The 10930-nt window shown below is 40.6% G+C and overlaps 2 protein-coding genes across 2 annotated transcripts; one reads left to right on the top strand and one right to left on the bottom strand.

Annotated features, from left to right (window-relative positions):
• The first annotated feature begins 285 nt into the window (after positions 1-285).
• Positions 286-5076, top strand: LOC144705292 (uncharacterized). Its single transcript, XM_078577893.1, has 16 exons — positions 286-576; positions 669-713; positions 797-837; positions 973-1054; positions 1830-1874; positions 2489-2545; positions 2845-2904; positions 2989-3116; positions 3503-3734; positions 3814-3880; positions 3968-4038; positions 4203-4292; positions 4380-4488; positions 4570-4661; positions 4727-4832; positions 4910-5076. Exons 1-16 carry the CDS (start codon positions 451-453, stop codon positions 4990-4992), a joined length of 1434 nt encoding a protein of 477 aa, XP_078434019.1. The 5' UTR covers positions 286-450; the 3' UTR covers positions 4993-5076.
• SKIP16 (SKP1/ASK-interacting protein 16) lies at positions 4621-7175 on the bottom strand. Its single transcript, XM_078577894.1, has 6 exons — positions 6902-7175; positions 6128-6838; positions 5447-5668; positions 5257-5363; positions 5085-5181; positions 4621-4799 (listed from the first exon to the last, which is right to left on the bottom strand). Exons 1-5 carry the CDS (start codon positions 7109-7111, stop codon positions 5103-5105), a joined length of 1329 nt encoding a protein of 442 aa, XP_078434020.1. The 5' UTR covers positions 7112-7175; the 3' UTR covers positions 4621-4799; positions 5085-5102.
• Positions 7176-10930: the final 3755 nt, after the last annotated feature.

Genomic DNA, 10930 nt, shown 5'->3' with positions numbered 1-10930 from the left:
AAATTAGCATGCATGGGATGGATGGATGGATGGAGGGTGTAAAGATGGATGAATTGACACATCGATCCATTTCTAATTATCACTGTGATTGTCATTGATCATTGGGTATGATGCCATGACCCCCCGTTGATGATGAATTCATCATTGCTAATGATGAAAACCTATCGTCTACTTTGATTTTTTAATCTGTTTTGATAATGAGACAGCTATTCCCTAATCCATCTTTGGGAATGAGCTCAAGATCATTGGGTCTGACCAGTATATATTTTCTGTTCTATCAGCCCGATAAGCCCTCTTGTAAAACCCACCGGCAGAGGTTGAAGGTTCAGGTCAGGGACTCGGTGTTCTTCAGCCGGAGCAGTCTCGATCGTGCTTCTTCCGAGTTTTCGAGCCAATCCCACCTGTGAACGAAGAAATCTGTCCAATCTGGGAACTAGGGAAAGCCACGTGATGGACAGCGGCAGTGGTGAAATGATCGTGGAAGTCGGGAAAGCGGCAGAGGCGGTGTCCGAAGAAGGCGAGACTTCATCCTTCTTGTACGCCACTGAGAGCCTCTGCATGCGATGCGGAGAGAATGTAAATTTCTCCATGATCGATTAATTTTTTTATGGCTGTATCAAGTCTGTTCTTGTCGCCCTTACTCGGTTTCTTCCCTGGTTCTGTGATAGGGTACGACCAGAGTCCTGGCGACGAAGATTCCCCACTTCAGGGAGGTAGTTCTTCTTATGAATGATCTTATTTCCTTTCCCATGACGGGTTTTATGTTTCTCTGATCTTTGATTTCTTCCTGGTTTAGGTTCTGCTTATGGCCTTCGAGTGCCCTCATTGCAATGAAAGGTATTCTTTCTTAGAAAAATGTTTTTTCTGTGCTTTTGTTTTTGAATTCGCTTCACTAACGTATTCTTGAGCTCTGAGTTGCTCCCTCGTGTGTCGGCTAATGAATGATGTTCATTTTTTTGGTTCGTTCTTCAGAAATAATGAGGTGCAGTTTGCTGGCGCAATCCAACCTCGTGGCTGCCTTTATACTTTGAAAATACCGTCTGGGGATGTTAAGGTGAATACGGACCTTTGCTCAAATTTCGTCTTATTGGCGTCTGAAATGTTCATAGAAAACAGCGTTACATGCATTAACAAAATGAATATGTTCAAGTAATCAATGTTTCCAATAGTGAAATGCCCTGTTGGTGGCATGATAGTTTCCTCCAGCTCTCTCCTCTGTTTGTCCATTTTATTTGAAAAAAGTGAGCAAGACATTGGGTTGCTTGTTGCAATTGGACTGAAAAGACATTAGATAAATCTAGTCTGTAAAAAATTACTCTTGCAAAACTATCATAGGCGAATACGACTCGCACAGTGAAAACGAAATTTGTTTTGTATACGTCGAGAATGTGTACGCATGGTCTGATACTTATCCAAAAGTTGACAAAATTCTCGAGGCTTTAATGGATTGTGTCATCTGCCTTGCTCTCTAGTCACGTCTGTGAGCTATATCTGATCTTCAACCTTAATGGATAAATGTTCACCCTTCATTTTCTAGTCGTACTTTTGATTTTCCTCCCCTTTACTTTCATACACTCTAGTTATAACCTTACCATCCTTCCTAAGATTCGGTTATCTGTTTGGCAAAATCATTAATTTATCTCGGTTCCTTAATTATTGAATCATTTATAAATTTTCTTTGAAACCCCAACCGACATCCTATGTCTCGTGGATCAAGCGAATCTGTCAACAGAGTGGAACATATAAATAAACGGAGGATTTTTCATTGCGTATTAATTTAAAGTACCTTCCGTCCAATATTTAATGGACCAACCAATATCTTTTTGCAGATTCTGAACCGTCAGGTGGTGAAATCAGATTCGGCCTCTATAAAGGTTAAATTCATTGCTGAAACTGACTCTAATTTTTCAACTTTCGTCGTATATTTTTTGGTCACGAAACTGGACGGTTTGATTGCTGTCAGAGCTATCCTTTTTGAATTTTTTTGAGGCTAGTGGGTGACAAGTTGAATCTAGGAAGATGATTGATTCCGATGGGATCCATTGCAATGGATTGAGAAAACAATAGGCGATTGAAGAGATTCGGAGAGATATAAGAGGAAGAAAAGTAGCAAGCCCATGATCACCGGAAGGCCATTTAGACCTTTTTGAAATGCGACAGACTCGGTTTACTCCTCTTCTTAAAATCACGAGGGTAAAATTACCCGCTGATACATCCAGAAAAGACAGATTTTGAATATACAAGTTCTTTCTGGCTGGTAATTGCCGTCATCTTTTTCCAATCATTCCATAAAATCCTGTCATCACCTTTGGATAGAAACTTGGCCTTACGCTGCTTTCCATATTTCTACACTAATTCTATAGCAACATTTATATGCTAGTGTCTTGAAGGCGTTCCTTTCTTTGCCATTTCTTTGGGTTCAAAAGCAATTCTTTTGTTTCATGTCTTTAATCTACTTTGACATCTTTATCGTCACTTTTTTCGGCAGATACCAGAGCTGGATTTCGAGATTCCTCCCGAAGCTCAGAGGGGAACGCTTTCTACTGTACGTTAGCTGTTCTGGTAGCATTATAATTCTGGTAAATAAGTGATCATGTGGCTATTTGACGCAGATGGTTTGGCTTTATGTGCATTGTTTTTGTTTATTTACATTTTATGTTTTGTCGAAGTTTATCCTCCGTTTCTTGTAATCATCTGTCTAATAGCACCACATTTGGGATATGATATACAACGAGTGTTTTCTTTTTTAAGTATTCAATAGCACTCTTCCTTTTTATGTCAAAAAAAATAAAGCTCTTCTTTTCAATGAACGGAAAGGCTTATCGTTCTTTCCCTTTCCTTTAGGTGGAAGGTGTATTAATGCGGGCTTCTGAGGAACTAGAGGCGCTTCAAGAGGAACGAAAGGTGTGCCACTGGTAGCATGTTTCTTGTTGACAATCTCCAAATTTTTATGTGTTTCATTACCATTTTTCTTTTTTCCTCTTGTAGAAAATAGCTCCTGAAACTGCCAAAGCCATCGATGCCTTTCTGAAGAAGCTGCGGTCATTTCTTGCTGGGGAGGGATCATTTACATTTATCCTCGATGATCCTGCTGGAAATAGCTTCATTGAGAACCCGTAAGTTCTAGAATGGGTTATCCCAACCTAGCCAACTTTTGTGAAGCGAAGTGTCTGTAGATATTTTTTCAAATTGTTATGAACTATATGAATGGCATTTGACTTATGAAATCCTCTTTCCCATGAGCATAATGAGAAAATTCGTCTGATGTTCAATTATTTGTCTTGCCCAGGATTCTAGTCTCCCTGGTCTAATTAATATTTTTCTTGAATGTCATCGCTATTTTTATTTTCCCTTGTAATCATTATCTCTTTAATTGAATAATTAGAGGGAGAAATGGACATCCTAAAATATTTATCAGTCATTCAATTACTAGTCTTGCACTGAATCTCTTGAATAATATTTGTATTATTGTTTCTCTAATTAATGCATTTGAATGATGCAGTCACGCCCCGTCTGCAGATCCTGCATTATCCATCAGCTTCTATGAACGGTCAAGGGAACAACAAGCATTAGTAGGGTTTGTACCCGAGCCAGACCAGACCGAACCTTCCCTAGCCGCTTCTCAACCGGCTGCGCATGGCTCTGTCGGGTCCGTCAGCAGTCGTCGAACCATTGCTCAGTCCGATAGCGAAGAAGCCGCCGCCGCATTATGTAGGTACACAGCACCCGAAGAGGTAGGTTTGAAATATTTTGTTTTATTTAAAATTTTATCTTTTTCTTTCATAGTGTTGATTGTGATCTTATCCTGATCAGGTCTTAACCATGCCGTCTACCTGCGGAGCTTGCGGGGCGAGATGCGTTACTCGTTTTTTCGCAACAAGTATCCTTTTCAATCTTTTGTGGCGGTTGATTTTCGATTGTCCAAGCATTTCTGCATTTTTTGTTGAACGTTGACTCCAGAATTCAGAGATCCCTTACTTTCGCGAGGTGATCGTAATGGCGACCACTTGCGACGAGTGCGGTTACCGGAGCTCAGAGGTCTGTAATAACTTGAGAGAAAAAAAATTAACCGTGATAAGTTTCTTTAATTTTGTTCATGATTTCCGTTGATCAACAACCAACCACAGCTTTCTATAGTTCTTCACTATTAATAAAGGTGGAATTTGTGGAGTATTTATTCTCACCGATTTTAATCAAAACAGTTGAAACCGGGGGGTGAAATTCCAGCTAAAGGCAGGAGGATTATTTTGCGAGTCCAGAATGTGGCTGATCTTAGCCGTGACGTTATAAAGGTTCACCCTCTGACTATACTCCTCATTCTGGAATATTATTCATTTTTCTTTAAATTTTGATTTTCTGGTTTTTTTTCCCTGCCTCAGTCGGATAATGCTGCTGTGTCAATACCTGAGCTAGAGTTGGAACTCACTAGTGGAACATTAGGTGGACTTGTCACAACGGTGGAAGGTCTAGTAACCAAAATTTGCGAAAGTAGGCTTATTTCTATTGTCTTTTTTCTGAAGTTACCTATGATGTTCTTAAATTTAATATTTTTCTGTATAAAAATTTCAGACCTTCAACGAGTTCATGGATTCACTTTTGGCGATAGTCTTGAAGACGACAGGAAGAATAAGTGGTTGGACTTCAAGGAAAGGCTAGCCAAGGTATGATCCTCGTTTAGTAATTGTAAATGATGAACATAAAACTTACTGAAATTGGGTGTTGGTAGTTGTTGAACATGGAGAAACCATGGACTTTGATAATTGATGACGCTTTGTCGAGCTCCTTTGTGGCGCCGATCACTGATGCATTGGAAGACGATCGTCAGCTTATTCGTAAGTTTATTTTTTTTTCATTTCAAGTAGAATATTTGTCAAAATTTCCAAGTCTCATAACCCCATCGATGATGCAGTGGAAGAGTACGAGAGATCATGGGAGCAGAATGAGGAGCTGGGTTTAAATGACATGGACACGTCCATGGCGGAAGCAGCTTAAAACATTTGCACCAAAATTTGTTGAATTAAACCTTATTTCTTCAAAATTATGATGAATTCCTCAAATTTGAATTTTTTATCTCAACGACGAACCTTCTTCTAAGAAGATGATCAGAAGATATAGCTTGGAGTTTCAAGGGAGAATCGCGCGACCTCGACATCAAATGGCTGGCCTTGCGGTCCCGTTAACCTAATGAAAGATTGTTGGTCATCTTTACTGAAATTAAACTACTACTGTAAACAGATGAACAGACGCAATATTAACCTGCCGGGGACAAAAGTGAATGACCCTTCAATTGATCCGGGTGTTTTGGGAAGAGACGCACAGCTCTCGTATACAAATTCTTCCCCACCTGGTAATAACAGGGGGAACTGGAAAAAAAAAAAGAAACTTGCTTGAGAGAGTAATTATTTCAATTATGATTTCAAGGCAATGTCAAGAAAATCAGCAATACCTTGCCAATGACGGCCTCTCCCCTCACATCTGAAACAACATTCTCCAATGCACGGATAATCCAGTGGCGAGATGAAAGCTGGCAAGAGGAATGGCGCATCCCGTCTAGAATACATCCCTCGGACGACAGAGACAAGCGTATGGAGTATGCAAACCAGTACTTATCGTCTCCTTCATCTCCCAGGTCGCTCATCTCTGGAACAAAAATGGAAGAAGCGCGAACCTGAAAGAAATAACACCTCATCCGTCCAGAACAAGAAAGTTCCTATTCGAGTTTGAATTTGTTCATACCCAATCTGGGTTCTTCTAATCATAGTTTTTATTCATCTTGTAAGATCTGAACCATTTTCTCTTAAATCTTCGATCAAAATTAACTGATGAATTCTTCAATTTCCCCCCCTCAACCTCTATCGCCAATACCGCTTTGTTTATTTCATTTCGATCTTTTATTTTATTCCCTTCCATCATTCCTTAGAATCTGACCGATTTTCTAAAAAAAGAGGAATTTTTTTGGATCAAAAGCAATAGGAGAAATCTTTGCTTTTCTTTCCTCTCCCTCTATTTTTATCCCATAGGTGCAGGGTTTGAATCAACCGAGGATAGATTACGAAGAGCAGCAAGAAAGCTATAATCTCTTAACGATTGAATAAAAATCAAACTCGAAACTCGGAGAAGTTAGTACCTTTACGCCATGGGTGATGGCAATAGAACAAGACGGAGGTGTTTCCGGGAACAAGCAGATCATCTTCCTGCGATAAAACTCGCGAACGCCGATCATGCCGCTGCGCAATCGTCTACCGTGTTCTTCGAGCCACAGAAGCAAAGCATCCTGCAACGTTCCATCTCCACAATCGCCAGGCGAGAGCCTGATCAAAGCCCGAGGAACGCAAGGCAACATCTCCCCGTTCTTGGATTCGACGAGAAGCTGGCCATCGGCGCAGTTCAGGAAGAACGTCTTCTCAGAGTACGTCGAATCTGCCACTATAACGCGCTTCGATCTGGTGGAGTAGCCCAGCTGCCTTCTGTGCCTAATCGTTTCGCTGACGATGGTGTCCAGAGGATAGAGATGAACATTCACTAGATGATCGTAGAAGCAGTAGCCGCCGATGGCGCCGAGCAGAGAAACCCGATCGTGACCGGAGATGTCGGCTCGAACGGTGTTCTGGCCATTGACGAACCTGATCAAGATCCGGGAGGGCAGGGGGAGCTTCACCCCGAGCTTCCTCTCCGCGTCCTCGATCTCCGCCTCAGACGCGCCCTTCTGCAGCGTCTCGCGCAATTCCGGAAAATTATCCGACATCCACGCCTTCAGATCGCTCCAGGCCCTCTTGATTCTCACCACGAGCGGCCAGGGATAGCCGGCAAACGATTCTCGCCACTTCGCATAAGCGATCTGCAAGAAATGGAGATGATGGCGGGGATTCCGGGGGTAGGATTGGGGAGCGGGAGGAAGAACCTTGAAGGATGAGCATGGTTCGCCGTCTGGATTGAGCGGAGAGGAGAGATCGAGATCGGAGGAGCAGACGGCGCGCCAGAGGGCGTCGTCGCCGGCGAAGGAGCGGAGGCGGCGGCTGACGCAGGCTATGGCGGCGACGTTCTTGGGGTCGAGGAAGGAGAAGATGCTCTCCAGAACCAGGCCTTCAAGCAGCTCAAGAGTGGCCGCCATAGCCACCGCTCTCCTGCTTCTTCTTCTTCTTCTTCTTCCCCTTTCTGATCTTCGGTGCCGGTACAGCGCAGATAAATCAAAAGTTTCGCGCTTCGAAGAAGATTAACGGTAAAAATAAAAAAATTAACCGGAGATTAGGGCCAAAAGAAGTACCCATCCATCACGATGACGATGATGGTAGGGAACGCCTCGTCCGGGAACGTGACCCCCCAGACGTGACGGAACGGATGACTAAATATGACGGATGGTGATATGATGAAACTTTTGTCACATCACCATTCCGTCACGCGTCCCAGCATATGCAAAAAAAACCGTCACGTTCCCGTCCCTGTCCCTCCATAGGCATCCCGTCACGTCCCCGTCACCGTGACGGTGTCACTGGTGATGCGAATAAAACCCTACTTGAACTGAGAGGTATATCTCCGATTATTTATAAGTGGGGTGGTTTGTGCGCGCAAAAAAAGGGACTTCTGTGCAAAATGCCAGGAAATCGAGATGGACACGTCAAGTGGTGAAATCTCAGCTGTCGGAAAGATTAAAAATGATAATTTTTATGTATTTTCTGTCTGTTTCAACTTTTCTAAAAATTCCGTCGTGGCTGTCATCCGTGACGGCCGTTCTGTCACATCACACCTTCTGGGCACCTTGTCACGTTCCCGCCACGACCACTTCGTCATCCGTCACCGTCACTGTCACGGACCCCTAAAACTGTCACCGCCGCCATCATGTTTCCGTCATGGTGACGAGTGACATGACGGATAACGCGTGCCAATCCCTAGATGATGGTCTCTGTCCGGTCTTACCGAAGGCCAAAACCTAGACCTGAAGTTTGGTATAGTCTTGGCCTCGATCCTGTCTCAGTCAGGTCCAATCTCGGTGGGTTATGTTGACCAGTCAATGTGAAAGTCAATGTCAGTTTGCCTTGGTCCTCTCTCTGCATTTAACTAGACTTCATCTGAATGGCAACCTTGGGTGCCGAACGAGATAGGAGTATAGCTAGAGAGCAAAAGAGTGTGAGAATGAGAGAGTGAGAGAGTAAGCGGAGGAGAGAATGAGAGAGGGAGAGAGGGATAGAATGAGAGAGTAAGAAGGGGAGAGAATGAGAGAGGGAGAGGGTGAATTAGGGAGAGAGTGCGAGACTGAGATAGTGCAAGAAAGAGAGTATGAGAGGGAGAGAGGGATAGAGTGTGTCAATGAGAGAGTGAGAGGGTGAGTGCGAGGTAGGGAACGACACATCCGGAACATGATGAGACGGAAGACGTCTGGTGGGGGATGGGAGCGTGATGAGAAGTTCTTCATGTCTCCCGTCCTATCACACGTCCCTGGATTTTAAAAAAAACCGTAATATTCGTAACGCAACACTGCATACATCGTCCCGTTCTTGTCCTGTTACCAGACGGCGTCGCTGTCAAAAGGCACGAAATGATATGTCGACAATTAATTAAAAAAATATGAATAGTTAACTCAACATGCTCTCTCACTCGCTCTCTTTTCACTAAGTCCAAAACTTGGGGGGGGGGATACTCCAAAAAACTTGTTTCCAAATTCTCAGAGATTAGTCACATTTGAAACTTTCATTTCCAACTTACTATCCAACAGAACTAAACCTTCCACTCAGGACAAGCTTTTAGTGGCTTGTGTAGCTGAAATAAGCATTTCTTACTTTGTTTTTTGGATTGTGGCTGGTGATGCTAACCAAAGTGGGAGACTCTTGTCTAAGATTTCTTTACCAGAAAGTACACTTTCTTTATCTCTTCACTGATTTTTCAGTTGTGCCTGTTGGGCTGTTCCTTTGTATATAAAATTACATATTAAGTTAGATATTAGTAACATATTATCCTTCCTGATTTGTCATGGACATTCAGTGGTACTTTCTGGTAATAAAGGCTGTGACATGTGATATTCTTCCCAATGTCAATGTGATATTTCTCTTCGGTTGTCTAAATTTAAATAGCCTCATTCAATATTCAGTAATTCTGTAATCCTCGTTTTTATAATCTTATGAACATAAATTTCAGGTTCTTTCTGATATTTTTGCCTAATGAATCCTCTTTTGCCCTGATTTTCAGCCATTTCATTCCGACTTTGACAGCTGGAGCTCCTGTAATTGAGAGTCCGAGGAATCATACAAAGTAATTTTTATTTATTTACTGGTAGGCACATGTTTATAATAGTTATCACTAGTGGCTCACGGAAGCATTTTATTCTCTCCATTAAATAGATGAATTCCCATCAAATATGTGATAATCTCCATTAAATAGATGAATCCCCATCAAATAATTGAAGCGACTATACAGAATGTTCCATTAAATTCATGAAGCTCCATTAAATATATGAAGCTCCATTAAATAAAGAGAACTAATTTCCCTTTAATTTTAATTCTTTCCAAATTTTAAAGCTTTAATATGTGATAAGATCCATAAAGATAGATGATTCTCCAATAAATAATGAAAGCTAGTACATCAGAATGTTTATCATTAGATGAAAAAAAATTAAATTTGGATATTTTTATCTTTAAAGAGTGGGGAATGGTTAAGAAAACAAGTGTAGAGAGAGAAAGTGTGAAGAATGTGTTAAAATCCTTTTACATCTAATAGTGAAAGTTTCAGTGGCTATTAATCTACATACTAGTATGCACAAGAATATTCAACTCAAAATAATGAGAAGTGTGATAGAGTTATATTAAAACACATGAATAAATACTTTAACGATGTATTCATAAATATTTTAATAATTTTTAAAATGTTAATTTCAAGCATCACATAGTTTTTTAATTATATGTAAACAAAATTTAATCTCCCTTTCATTTACTTTTTCCATAGTATTAAATTTTAATCTCTCATAGGCTCTTATACACAAATACTTTCTATATATTTTGGCGTCATATTAAACTTAATATGACCAATAGTCTTTCTTTTGAATTACGGTATAAAAACATTACAATATAATATATTTTTAAGTATTTGAATAATTAAAAAATTTTAAATTTGTCCACACTATTTCTCATTTTATTCGAAGAAGAAAAAAATTTTATCCCCTTTTTCATGCTTTAACATTTTCATCACAATTCATCATCCGTGACATGCGTCCCGTTACGTCACACGTTTGAAATCCTCCATCTCCGTCACGTCACCTGTCACCGGCATAATTTCACTGTCATTGTTATTCTCACAGGTATTATGTCACCATCATTGTCACCGTCACATGCCTGAAAATTGTCATCCGTCATCATCACGTCATCCATCACAGATTCGTCACTGTGACGAATGATGTGATGGATGACATTTGATGTTCCCTAGGGCGAGGGCAAGAGCGTGAGAGGAAGAGATGGAAGAGTTGATGAACTAGGAATTAGGGCTAAATATGGCATTCAAGGTTTGTGGTTTATACAAAAATATTTATAATCTCCTTACATGCATAGAGTAAGGGTTTAATCCATAGGAAGCAAGTATTCAATAAACAAATTTTCTGTTTAATTTCTATTTTAAAATTTTTAATTTTATTTTTATAAATTAAATTTAAATGGAATAAAGAAAACTAGGAAATGTGATTCAAAATAATTAAAGGAAGGTCATAAAATAATAATCACATTTAACCTAATTTATTAAAATATATAGAATAATTTAAAGAATTTTAATATATATTTTAGTAGAAAACACTAATCAATTCTAAGTTAAAATACCGAAGACGGGCATGAGTGGAGTGGAGCAGATGAGGGAGATACCGTGCTGAATGAGACATAGATGTTGCCAGGTATGCCTTGATGAGCAGTGCAACATAGGCAAGAGTTGATGATTTACCGTCGTTGGCGCGATGGAG

The sequence above is a fragment of the Wolffia australiana genome, chromosome 7 (assembly GCF_029677425.1).
Source record: "Wolffia australiana isolate 7733 chromosome 7, ASM2967742v1".
Classification (NCBI taxonomy): domain Eukaryota; kingdom Viridiplantae; phylum Streptophyta; class Magnoliopsida; order Alismatales; family Araceae; genus Wolffia; species Wolffia australiana.
The sequence above is the reverse complement of the archived record's forward strand: the minus strand, read 5'-3'. Positions and strand labels throughout refer to the sequence as shown.

Coding starts and splice junctions, on each gene's coding strand:
- LOC144705292 (XM_078577893.1), top strand. CDS start 451: ATGGACAGCGGCAGTGGTGAAATGATCGTGGAAGTCGGGAAAGCGGCA. Junction 2,905..2,988: donor CGCTTCAAGAGGAACGAAAG/GTGTGCCACTGG, acceptor TTCCTCTTGTAG/AAAATAGCTCCTGAAACTGC. Junction 3,881..3,967: donor TACTCGTTTTTTCGCAACAA/GTATCCTTTTCA, acceptor TCCAGAATTCAG/AGATCCCTTACTTTCGCGAG.
- SKIP16 (XM_078577894.1), bottom strand. CDS start 7,111: ATGGCGGCCACTCTTGAGCTGCTTGAAGGCCTGGTTCTGGAGAGCATC. Junction 6,839..6,901: donor AACCATGCTCATCCTTCAAG/GTTCTTCCTCCC, acceptor CATTTCTTGCAG/ATCGCTTATGCGAAGTGGCG. Junction 5,182..5,256: donor TTCACTTTTGTCCCCGGCAG/GTTAATATTGCG, acceptor ATCTTTCATTAG/GTTAACGGGACCGCAAGGCC.